General features: G+C 41.8%; 1 protein-coding gene across 14 annotated transcripts in view; it reads right to left on the reverse strand.

The window, feature by feature from the left end:
* Window positions 1-12,956, reverse strand: part of Top6bl (TOP6B like initiator of meiotic double strand breaks) — an 87,048-nt gene that overhangs the window by 22,157 nt on the left and 51,935 nt on the right. For 4 of the 14 annotated variants that reach the window (NM_001426986.1, XM_087573969.1, XM_087573957.1 and 1 more), the window contains 6 exons: window positions 11,865-11,948; window positions 8,702-8,757; window positions 7,972-8,043; window positions 6,968-7,163; window positions 3,922-4,072; window positions 1,526-1,666 (listed from right to left, as the gene is read on the reverse strand). In NM_001426986.1, coding sequence (NP_001413915.1) covers window positions 1,526-1,666; window positions 3,922-4,072; window positions 6,968-7,163; window positions 7,972-8,043; window positions 8,702-8,757; window positions 11,865-11,948 — 700 coding nt within the window. Of the gene's footprint in view, window positions 1-1,525; window positions 1,667-3,921; window positions 4,073-6,967; window positions 7,167-7,971; window positions 8,044-8,701; window positions 8,758-11,864; window positions 11,949-12,956 lie in introns of all 14 variants that reach the window. The other 10 variants (XM_087573999.1, XM_087573976.1, XM_087573945.1 and 7 more) reach the window with 3 other exon arrangements.

Below are 12,956 nucleotides of genomic sequence, written 5' to 3' on the forward strand. Positions count from 1 at the left end.
TGTAAGCTGAATAAACCCTTTCCTCCCCAATTTGCTTCTTTGTCTTGATGTTTGTGCAGGAATAGAAACCCTAAGATACCCCCAAACCAAACAACAACAATAAAAACAGTGAACGTGGCATCATACCTGGATTTCCTTCTTATTGTTTTTTTAGCAGTGATTTTTTTTTAAAAATCTAACACTGAGTATAACTGCTGAGAAGCTGCAGGCCTTCTGAGAAATGCTAAACGAAACGAAAGTCCATCTAGGTACAACAAAAATAATAGGCAACACTGCTTTCAAGACATGCGAGTTGTTTTAGTATGTTCGTTCAGTAAGACTCGGTGTCAAAATCAAATTATCCTAGAGTTAGCCTCTGGCAAGAATTTTACAGTCCCAGAAAGTAACAGATCTTAAGTCTCAGGACGGCATTTAGCCTCTGAAGGGCCTTTGATATCACCTAATTTAACAACTCATGTTAATGGTTGAAAAGGGAGGCTCAGATGAGGGATGTATGTGACTTGATTTTCAAACACCACTGAGTAAGCTGGAATGGAGCTAAGAGGAAAGCCAGCTGTTTTAATTCTACCCTGAGTCCTCTCTACTGGTCTGCTCATTAGTTTGCCTTCGTGTGCACATGCCCCAGAATCCTCACCAAACTCTCCTCGCTTGAGCTTCATAACCTGACTCTCTTTTCTTTCCCACTCTCTTGTCCTCAATCTATGAAATGGGGCACCAAAGAACAGCAGCTCCTCAGAGTGGGAAGCCTGCACAGGAAGGCAATGCTTCTCTTCCAGGGTGTGCACACACCAGCAAGAGCTGGAAGGCAGGAGGCAGGAAGGGCCAGTCTCACTTCTGACAACCACAAGTAACTGGCACTAGTCACTGGCAGAGCTTCATCTGGGTTATAAGTAGTTTTGTTTCACCCATGATGCAGGGGAACCAACAGCACCCCATGAAGAACACAAGGGCAGGGCCTCCATGGCTCACAGAGAAAGGATCACCCCAAAGGAGGCTTACAGATTTCCTAAAGCATGCCTAGACTCCATTCCTTGTAACTTTCTTCAGTTTAGGAATATATTGATCAGCTCTCAAAATCCACTTCCTAGGGATCATTGGATTAAAGCAATGTGAGTAAAAGCCACACAAAGACTTCCAAATCTCACTACCTCTGATCACTTGAAAAGTGTGTGGAAAATGCACACCTCAAGCATTCTAGATTCTTATAATATAGCCAACATAATAAATCAATCTTCACACAGGGAGCTGTCCATCTTCAAATAACCCAAGTGATTCAGATACATGTGTTTTGTGGCCCACGAACTGAAACCATCCACTACGTGTGAGGAGGAAAGCCTTTCTGATAACAACCCTAACTCACTAGCATAAAGATAGGCTTCTTTCCTCGACCCCATCTAGAAAGGCAGTGCTAATTCTTTATATGTTACACACTTTTAGACAGATGTCCGCACTACTTAGGTAGCCCTTTCTTTATGCTTTAGTGCTTGGCATACCCAATCTGGCTGCTGCATTTTTCTACACATACCCCAGATTTCCCCTTGGTGTACTGGGACTCCACTTTGGAAATCCACAAATAGGAAAAGTAGCAGAACTGGTCCCTGTGCGTTCTGAGACTGATTCTCCTCAGGCAACTCCACTTTATAATTCACATCTGGAAGTATAAACTCTGAAGGGAAAGATCAAAGACAAATCTGTAAGGTAAGCTCCACACACACAAAGTGACCCGAGACCCAACATCTTGACCAAGAAGGAACTACTAGGTCTAAATGCGAACACTCAGTTCCTCTGAATTTGTCCCTCCACCCACATGATGGCAACAAATAGAGTTCCATGCAAAATATCAAAATAGTCAGGCATGTACACTGTACAGGAGATAGCATCCTTGTTCACTGTGGAAGTATTACACAACAAATTTGTTTCTTCTTGTGTAATGTTTTTGTTTCCTTGAGAAAGGGTCTTACTAGGTAGCCCTGGCTGGCCTGAGACTTGTTATGTAGACCAGGCTGGCTTGAACTCACAGAATTTACCTGTCTCAGCTTCCTGAGTCTTGGATCAAAGGCGTTCATCACCACACCTGAACTCTTGTATACCTTTCTAGGGCAAGCCTGACTAGTCAGATTCAAACTTGAGTAATGATATTCCAGGTAAGTTGTGCTATATGCCAGGTGCCATGTTAAATTCCTTGTATGTCCTATCTCAAGATTTAGACTTCGTGACTTTCTTTTTTTTTTCTTTTTTTTCTTTTTTTCTTTTTCTTTCTTTCTTTCTTTTTTTTTTTTTTTTTTTTTGGTTCTTTTTTTTTGGAGCTGGGGACCGAACCCAGGGCCTTGCGCTTCCTAGGCAAGCGCTCTACCACTGAGCTAAATCCCCAACCCCTCTTCGTGACTTTCTTGAGTAAGACCTATTCTTACCTTTTACAAATAAGAAAAGGGGCAATCTGGTTAAATACCATGTCCAGCATGACCTGAGAATGGTAGAACTGAATGGTAGACCTTGCCAGATCAAATCTACACTTTTAAGTACTAGGTGCACCTTTTAAGGTTCCAGAGAGTAGTCTCATACCCAGGTGTATGGGGAGGAGTATCTCCCTGTGGATCCTAGTTCTGACTTTTAAGAAACAAAGGGGGAACAAGGGGGATTACAACAAGTTGAGGACAGCCTAGGCTACACATTTTTAACACAGTGAGACCCTGTATCCAAAAAAAAAAAAAATGAATGAGAGAAATGAGGTGTGTTTCCTGTATTCATTCATTCATTTGTGGTCCAAAATGTTAATGGACCAAAGTTTAGAAACAATGGAAACCAATATAGTCTGAGAATAAAAATCAAAGTGGCCCTGGCGGTGGTGCCAGGCTACATAGGCCATTAGTTTATTCCCAGCACTCACTTGGGAGGCAGAGGCAGAGGCAGGAGGATTCCTACAGGTTTGAGGCCGACATGGTCTACAGAGTGAGTTCTAGGACAGCCAGGGGTACATAAGGAAACCCTGTCTCAAAAAAAAAAAAAGGAAAAAGAGAAAAGGAAAGGGGAAAGGAGGGAGATGTAGTTTAGTAGCTCAGCTGGTAGGGTGTTACTTAACATACATGAAACTCTGGGCGCAGTCCCCAGCACTGAATAAATCAGGCATAGTGACACATGCCTGTAACCCAGCACTTAAAAGGTAGAAGCAGAAGGATTTGAAGTCCAAGGCCATTCTTGGCTTCACATCAAGTTGGAGGTCAATCCAGGCTACAATAAGATTCAATCTCAAAGTAAATCCCAAAAATGCAGTTACACCTCCCTCTATGGTTAGGATCCATGACACCCCATGTTAAGACTGAAGATACTTTCCTCTCAAAACTACTTACTTCCAGGGACTGCCCCAGGCTGCTTCCTCTCATCCTGTCCTCTGGATAATGTTCTCAAGAACAAAGATGCTGCCTTATCCCAAGGTGTAGCAATCTTTTCATACTTGTGGAAATCCTAGAATACACCTTTCTCTACTGACCATTTTCCATTAGGCTCAAAAAGTCAAACTATGAACTGTAACCGTCCGAGACCTTAGCCATGGCTGCAGCCCACTCCTTGGCTGTATTCACTGGTCCAGTCATTAACCATCCAATCTCGAATAAGTATGCTGTTTTAGTACAACTTACCCCAAAGTAACATGGTTGACCCTACATGAGTACCATGCCAGCTTTCTAGGTTTTAGTTATTAAAGCTGGCATTTGTGTTACATTTAATTTCTTCTAAGTAGTTCTCTGTGTGTTAACACCCAGTTCAATAGGAATACGTTCTCTCCCATGTACAGAAGACTGGTTGCTCCGTCATCTACTCCTCTAAAGCTCCCAAATTGTCCTATGTTCACATACATCTGTTATTTATATTCATTTCTCTAATTCTTCAGGTTTCTAAGTTTTGGTACAAAATATAGATACATACGTGTATCCAAATTGAGATCCAAATTGGGCAACATAAACAAATTGTGTTTCTTCCAGTCAATGAAATAAGAGGCATCTCTGAAGACAGCAGTACTTGGCTGCTCCTGATCTGATGCTACCAGAGGCAGACCCAAAGGGCCATATAGAAATATGTATGGCTGTTAAAGAACACTGTCAGACTTTTCTTCAACTATATACTCACTTGTATAAAACAAACTTACATCCTGACCCTGTCCACACTCCCAGGAATATGTACATGTGCTAGACAATGTCACATTTAGCTTTTTCCACGCGGAAGACAGGTATGATGCGCCTGAGATTTACTGGTATCCTCAGAGCTTTGTAGTGGTTAATGAATGTGGGTTACATGTAGAACACTGGGACAATTTATTGATTCCTCATATCCATCTGATCATAGATTCGAGTGGCATCAGAGGCTAAACACAATGCTAAGTTCTGGAGGTGTGAAAATGAGTCCCCAGATTCAGTATCTATGCTCAAGTTCTATCTTATTTTAGTATATGGGACAAATAAAACCTAGCAAATTTCAACATAAGATGCTGCATGCTTGGATAGAACTACAAAGGAGTATTTTCTAGAAAGTAATTGGGAAACTTCCTCTCACTTTATCCAGCCCTATTCTTCAACCCAAAGGTCTTTTTTGCTTTCTTACGCTTATCCTCCAAATTGGATTTCTCAATGTACATCAGCACTTGACCCTTGGAGGCACGTGTTCCTGTTGGGGGAGGGGCTATCTGTATACTATAGACTGGAAGGTTTTGGAAAGGCACAGAATGAGGAAGGCTAAACTCTCAGAAGTCTCCCTTAGCAGGCATTATCACAGGAACTAAGGCCTTTACACTCATGGCTGAGGGCCAGAGGATTGTTGAGCTGCTTCACAATGTGAAGGGTAGAGTGTCTGGAGGGAGCTCTGCCTGTCTCGGAACTCACTCTGTAGACCAGGCTGGCCTTGAACTCAGGGATCAAAGACCACACTACTCAGCTGGTGTTTTACCTTTTACAACTATCTTCATTTTATTTGTATGGGGTTTTGTCTGTGTAGCACATCCATGCAATGCTTGTAAAGGTCAGAAGAATGTTAAACCCTCTGGAACTGAAGTTACAGAGAGTTGTGACTACTATGTGGGTGCTAGGAATCAAACACAGGACCTCTAGAAGAGCCACCAGTGCTCTTAACCACCGAGTCATCCCTCCAGCCCCACACCTCTTTGAGGTAGGGTTTCATTTAGCTTAGACTAGCCTCAAACTATATAGCCAAGGGTGACCTTGAACTTTCTGATTCTGAGTTCACCTCCTGAGTCCTGGAATTACAGGTTATCACCTCTATACCCAGTTTCTGTGGTACTGAAATCCAAATGCAGGGCTTGGGTAACACTAGGCAAGTGCTCTACCAAATGAACGATTTTACCAGATCTTAAATGTATTTACATTTAATATAAATAGAACCATGGTTGTACTTAAATCTATCCCCTTGTTATCTGTTTTCCATTTGTTCACCTTTTTTTGGGTGAACAAGGTTTTTATCTCCCTTTTGACCTATTAATCATAATTCATTGCTTTAGGCTTTAAATTTTATCAGGGTCCAACTTCAAGTGATACTCTACCAGCTGACATAACACACACACACAGTGATACTCTAACAGCTCTCTCTCTCTCACACACACACACACACAGTGATACTCTAACAGCTCACACACATACAGACACACACACAGTGATACTCTAGCAGCTCACACACACACACACACACACACACACACACACACTACACTTCCATTTCTTCTTATGGCTTTGTGTTATTGCTATCAAGTTGGAGGTGGGTAGGATCAAGATACATTATATGCATGTATAAAGCTGTCAAAGAATAAAAATTATAAAGGATTTCCTTAAGCATTGGTATAATACTGCTCCTTAGTGAATTCTTGACTTTTTGAATGCCCGAAAAGCCTCAATCTTGTATTCACTGGTTTTGTTTTGGGTGGGCAGAGCGGTCCTTGAAGGAAGTTACACTCTGTATCCCAGCCTGGCCTTAAACTCCTGTCCCTTTTCTGGCCCCAGGCTCCCATGTACTGGGATTATAGGAAAGAACCATCAGGACCAGCTTTTGTCTTCATTTTGTGTATTCTTGCGTGCATTTATGTGTGTGCATGTGTAGGTCTGAGGACAACCTTGGCTGTCTGTCATTCTTCAGATACCACCCACCCTGTTTTGACACAGTGTATCACTGGCCTCAAATTAAGCTGGTCTGGCCAACCAGTGAGCCCCAAGGATCCACCTTATCTCTGTCTCCTTAGAACTTGAACCGTGTGTGTGTGTGTGTGTGTGTGTGTGTGTGTGCGCGCGCGCGCAAGGTTGTGAGTGTTGCTTTTAAACATGGTTTCTGAGGCTGGAAATCGGGTCATCCGGCAAGCAGTTTACTGACAGTCACATTCTCAGCCCCTTGTTTTATTTTGAAAACTACTTTCCCTGGGTATGGAATCCCAGGCGGCTTACTTTTTCTGGTATATAAGAGAACCTGTCTCAAAACAAACAAACACCATTTCTTGCTCCAGTCTCCCCAACTTCGGTAACAAACATTGGTCTTCTTATTATATTAATTCCTTCAAGTGATGACTTTTGCCTTTCTATATACAAAGTTTTAACTCAGGACTTATTAGTCCATATTCCACTGAACTCACTGATCTGTATGTACTAATTCTTCTCCTTTAGCATTCTGAACATGCTGTGAGATACTCTTGCCAAAGCATGCAGTTTCCCACTACAGAGAATGAAGGTCACATTCCCTCATAAGGCATGCAAGGTCTACCACACTCAACTCCAACCATTTCTTCTAGTTCCCTCACTACCTCACTGTTACAGTTTTTGGTTCCTTGGCAAATACTTCAAAAGCCTAGAATCATGTTGGGTTACACTTTTATACAAACCGTACAGGGTTCTAAATATTCACATTAAAAAGACTTTGCTAAAATCAAAATAAAAAATCCTTATCTTCAAAGGCATTTGGCTAGAACCTGCTAAAAGGATATGGAAACAGAAGAAATCCTGTTCAGTTGGCTGGAGAAGCCCTTGGGGCTGGGGCACAGAGCAGCGGCTGGAGTCAGGGTCAACTCTCCCAACAGGCCCATGTTAGCCTTGGCACCAGGGATGGACAGTGGTGCCGGATGTCCTAGCACAGGGTGGAGTCTGCTGCAGTGTGGTTCAGTCCAATTGAATTGTGGTTTACTACTTAAAAACATACAAATTTAACATTTTTCATCAAGAAATTATTTAATGGGCATTTAAAGTTCCTTAACTTCTCAGTATACACTTAGCCCGTTTTATCTGCATATGGTTAGAGAAATAGGCATTCCAGAGATTATATCTTGGCTCCTGTTTTTGTTGTCTCTCTGACAGTTTCTTTTTTAAAAACGATTTATTTATTTATTTATTTATTTATTTATTTATTTATTTAGTGTATATGTGCACACTGTAGCTGTCTTCAGACACACCAGAAGAGGGCATCAGATATCATTACCAACGGTTGTTAGCCACCACGTGGTTGCTGGGATTTGAACTCAGGATCTCTGGAAGAGCAGTCAGTGCTCTTAACCACTGAGCCATCTCTCCAGCCCTCTCTGATAGTTTCTTATTCTCAAATTATATTTTCCTTTACAATTATATTTTATGGTTCCAAGCATGTGTTTCCAAAAATCACTCAAAGATCAGCGTGTGACAACTGTGAGCAAATGGCCTGAAAGTGGCCCCGTGGTTCTCAAGACTTCTGCACACACTATACCTTCCTGTGTGTAGGTCTGAGGGAACAATGAGGCTCTCATTCTTACCAACAAAGAAGGTGGTTGATTTACCGCCCAACACCAACACTTCTCTTCCAAACAGAAGAGATACAAGAAAAGAAGAGAGAAGAGGAAGGGAAGTGGAGGAGAAGGGGAGGGAGAGAAAAGGAAAGGCAGGCAGACTATTTCTAGCTTCTACCAATATTCGTGCTCAAAATAAGAGAGGAAAGCAGGAGGGACAGGAAGCTTGTCTTTACCTGACATAGTGCTGAAAGCCCACAGCAAGAGAGATCCCATTGGACAGCCTCAAAACAGGTTCATTCTCTGCCCTGAAAACCAACAAAAAACAAAGTCTAAGTCATCTCTCAAATCAATTCGACTTAATGTATGACTACAAATACCCAGAGATAACTGGAATTCAGCAACAAGAACCAAAAGGAGGGCTGGAGAGATGGCTCAGTGATTAAGAGCACTGACTGCGGGTTGGGGATTTAGCTCAGTGGTAGAGCGCTTGCCTGGGAAGCGCAAGGCCCTGGGTTCGGTCCCCAGCTCCGGGAAAAAAAAAAAAAAAAAAAAAAAAGAGCACTGACTGCTCTTCCAGAGGTCCTGAGTTCAATTCCCAGCAACCACATGGTGGCTCACAACCATCTGTAATGAGATCCCATGCCCTCTTCTGGTGTATCTGAAGACAACTACAGTGTACTTATATATAATAAATGAATAAATCTTAAAAAAAAAAAAGAACCAAAAGGAAATCACAACTTTTATAACAGTTGAACTTTTAAGTTCATTCCCCTCAATGAAAGGGAGAAACATGTTCAATTTAGAACATATTTATTTGTTAACAGCTAATATAGAACAAGAAAATGTAGGGGGTCTCAGGATTTGTTTCAAGATTTTGAACTAAAAATTCAAATTATAAACCTATTGGAAACATAGGGCAATAATGCTTAAAAATCATCCAAAGCCATAAAATTGCTTACAGACCCAAAAATCTCTGCAGAGAGGATCCCATTCACCGTTACACTGAAATTAAACTTGAGCTGCAAAACAACAAATGAATGGTGAGATCTCATACAGTCAGGATAGAAACTGAAAGCCTCCACAGTAGAAGCTGCAGGAACTGTGGCTCACACACCCATCCACAGGACTAGAGGTCTCAGTGGCGTATAGGGAATCTACCAGAAAAGGACTTACAACATCCCTTCCCCCACAGGCCAGAACCCCACTAACACTGAAGCTCTGGGACCAATGCCCCAGCCCCAACGCCCACAGCACCACATGGAACTGCTAGAGTCAGAGGGATGTGAGAACTTCATCTTCAACTCAGCACAGTTGTGAGAGCAATTCAGTCCATAAGGACGCTTACGTCTTCTTTTCTAATATTTCTCAGGCTTGCATGCATGTCTTGGGGTGGTTTTGCCTTTGTCTGCATTGCTTGGTTAAGGTATAAAGACTATGCTTCTCACTCAGCTGACTCAAAGGTAACTTTTCTACCTCCAACTGCTGCATCTCTTATGCTCCCTCCCTTATCTCTTCCTCTTGTCACAAATGTAATCTCCCACAGACTTAACAATCCCAACTTCCCCTGCCCAGCTACTTTACCTACATCAATTGTTTTCAGTCTTACCCTTACCCACTCTCCTCTCTGTCTTATAATAGGTTGCAAATCGACTTTTATATTTTTTAATTATCAGTACATGTTTATATTGGTGCATGTTGCCAGAGGCCAGAAGAGAGTATCTGAGTCCTTGGAGCTAGACTTGACGTGAGTCCTGGGAACTGAACTCAGGTACTCTTGCAAAAGCACATACTGCTCATTGTTTTACAAAAGATTAGAAGTAGGGAGGAAGACAACGGTGTGCTTAACCACTGAGCCATCTCTCTTGCTCCAACTCCTCATCTTACTGAGTAAAGTCAGAGTAGAATCCATACTACTCTTGGTCGTGTATTCCGAAGCATGGCCCACTGTCATTAATTGGTAGACATCTGGGTGCAATACAGAACAGCTGAGCCTTAGCTGCCTCTCTAGTTCCTAAGAAAACAGAACGTAGCACCAGGCACCCTGAGCTCCTGGACTGAAGAGTCGCTTTTTGAACTAAACACTGAACTCTATCACATCCCAGTCCTACTTGAGCATTGTGAAGACTTCGACTGAAGTAATGCAGCTGGTCAAAACAAATAAACCAAGCAGTCGAACAACACCAGATGGTAAATCCCAGTGTAACAACATAAACAGAAATGACTAGGTCAATATAACTCCTTCCACATTAATAATCATATATAAATTCTACCTAAGGAAAGTATGGTAGATGAAAGCCCAGACAGAACTCAAAAGAATGATTGTGAGTATTCACGAGACACAACTGAAATGAATGAAATAAGGAAGGCAGTGGTTATTTTAAAAGAGGAATTCCACAAACAGAGTACTGAAGAAAAACAAGCTGAAGAACTGGAGGGAAAAAACATAGTGAGTCAAATAAAAGAACTCTGGAAAGTCAATATAATGGGGAAGGAAGAAAACAAAATATTTGTGTTAGGAGACAAAGTGGAGAAACCGGAACAATTCAACAAGGACAGAGATAAAATAAGAAGAAAGGACCATAAAGATGGACACACACACACACACACACACACACACACACACACACACACACACACACAGAGAGAGAGAGAGAGACAGAGACAGAGACAGAGACAGACAGACCATGCACAAAAAACAGTTGAGTAATACAAAATGCAGGAATCAATACATATCTTTCATTAATGACTGAATTTTAATGGTCTTAATTTCCCCACATAAGGGGAAAAATTGGATTGGAGCAAAAACTAGGAACCATTTATTTGCTGGCTCCAAAAACTTACTTCATCACAAAAGATGGACACTATACCCTAAGCTGAAGGACAGGAAAAGGCACTAGAGTAAATGATCCTAGGAAAGGAGCAGCAGCTGCTGTTCTAGTATCTGACAAAACAGACCTCAAACAAAAACTACTGGGAAAGACACAGGCAGTCACTGATTACGGAAAAAAATCTGTCAAGAGAATATAACAATTCTAAAACTTGTATGCTCCTAATACAGGTGCACTCAATTTCATAAAAACAAAGTAACTAGATGTAAAGTTACAGATTAACTGCAGCACAATAGTGAGTACCGTCAATATTCTCACCGACAGTCAATCCCAACAAAAAGTAGATAATCAGAATCAAATGACAGCATAGATAAGTGAACTAAACAGAGCCCAACAGAACATAGCAGGATACAGAGCAGCCTATGTCACTTTCTCTAAAATACAACACAGGTTAGGACACAAAGAAAGCCTTAATACAGGAAATCTGAGTAACTCTGTGTTTTATCTGATCACGATAGGCTAACATTCCACACCAACAATAAGGAAAACTCTAGCACAGACAACACAACTACAGTATGATGCAAACAACACACTTCAGAATGATAAAAGGTCCTTGAAGAAGTCAAGAAGAGATAAAGACTCCCCTAGAGACAAATGAAAATGGGCACGACATACTTATCCTACTCATTTCTCAGTCCTTTCATATTCACCCTCCTCCCCACAAAAAAAATTAGAAAACTTGCTGCGGAAGCTGCAGTGTGTCACAGTGTGTGACACAGTATGGGGTACAATGCCTGCAGCCCTCAGACGTGTAAAGTTCCAAGTGCCTACAACTGAGAAATGAGGTGACCAAACAACATTATCTTAGACCTCCAGAGATCGAACGAGCCCCAAGTCAACAGAAAGAAGTCACTCACAATCAAGGCAGATGTTAATTACATGGAAAGATAAACAAAGATAAACAAGATAGACAAAACTAACAAAAAGAGAAGACCCAAATTAATAAAACTAGACATGAGAAGGGAACCATACGTCAGGTGCCTGTGAAATTCAGGGAAGCATTAGGTCTTATCTGAAACTATATATGTTCTGCTAACTAGAACACCTAAAGCTCATGATCTACCAAGACTGAACCAAGGTGAGGCTGACATGGTGGCACGTGCTTCTGATCCCATACTCGGCAAGGGCAGGCGGACCTTTGAGTTCTAGCCTAGCCAGGGCTACTCAGGTTCTTGTTTTGTTTTGTTTTAAAGAAAACATAGATAAATTGATAATATTGAAAGATTAAACAACTTAACCTTGTGATGAACTATGATGATTTTCCGTAGAAAATGCTTTATCACCAGACAGTCTGTCATCAAACTTCGAGAATTTTCATCAACCTATAACAAGAAAACCAGCAGTGAAAATGAGTCAAGTAGGCACTTCCTCCTATAAAAGTGGATATTTAGGTCAGTTTTGGGATATTCATGGAGACATACTTGGAAAATAAAAAATGTAAAAAAAAGGGAAAATGGGGAATTGACAAAATAGAAACCTACTTCAGCAGGGCAGTGATGGTGCATGCCTTAGTCCCAGCACTCAAGAGGCAGAGGCAGGCAGATGTCTGTGAGTTTGAAGCCATCTTAGACTATAGAGTGAGTTCCAGAACAGCCCAGGCTAGACAGAGAAACCATGTTTCGAACTCCACTCCTCCAAAAGAAAACCTACTTCATGGAACGTCAAGAGATACAGGAATAGGGTTGGGGATTTAGCTCAGTGGTAGAGCGCTTGCCTAGCAAGCGCAAGGCCCTGGGTTCGGTCCCCAGCTCCAAAAAAAAGAAAAAAAAGAAAAAAAAAGAAGAGGAGGGCTGGGGAGATGAGCAGTTAGTCAAGCGAGTGCCTTGTAAACACGAGGATGTTCTGTAGCAATTTCCTGGAGACTCAAACTGCAGGGAATAAGACTGTACAGGGAAGCTCAAGACAGAAGTAAACCACACAAAGTCCCTGAAATGGATCAGATTCACTAGGCCCCTTCCTCCCCAAGAATAAACAGTAAAGACTGCTGAGAGTCACTCTAGGACAAGCCCAGCCACTTGAAAGGCTGCCTGGGAGAGGTTTAAGATAACTGAGCCAGGGCTGGAGAGATGGCTCAGTGGTTAAGAGCACTGCCTGCTCTTCCAGAGGTCATGAGTTCAATTCCCAGCAACCACATGGTGGCTCACAACCATCTGTAATGAGATCTGATGCCTTCTTCTGGTGTGTCTGAAGACAGCTACACTGTACTTATATGAATAAAATAAATCTTTAAAAAAAAAAAGATAACTGAGCCACCTGGAACACACACTCTCCACCCAGTTGAGCTGCCTGCAAGCTTATATAGTGGGCGCCAGGTTCTCAGGTTTTGTGAG

Source organism: Rattus norvegicus, chromosome 1 (genome assembly GCF_021556685.1).
Source record: "Rattus norvegicus strain SHRSP/BbbUtx chromosome 1, alternate assembly SHRSP_T2T, whole genome shotgun sequence".
In the NCBI taxonomy this organism is placed as follows: Eukaryota; Metazoa; Chordata; class Mammalia; order Rodentia; family Muridae; genus Rattus; species Rattus norvegicus.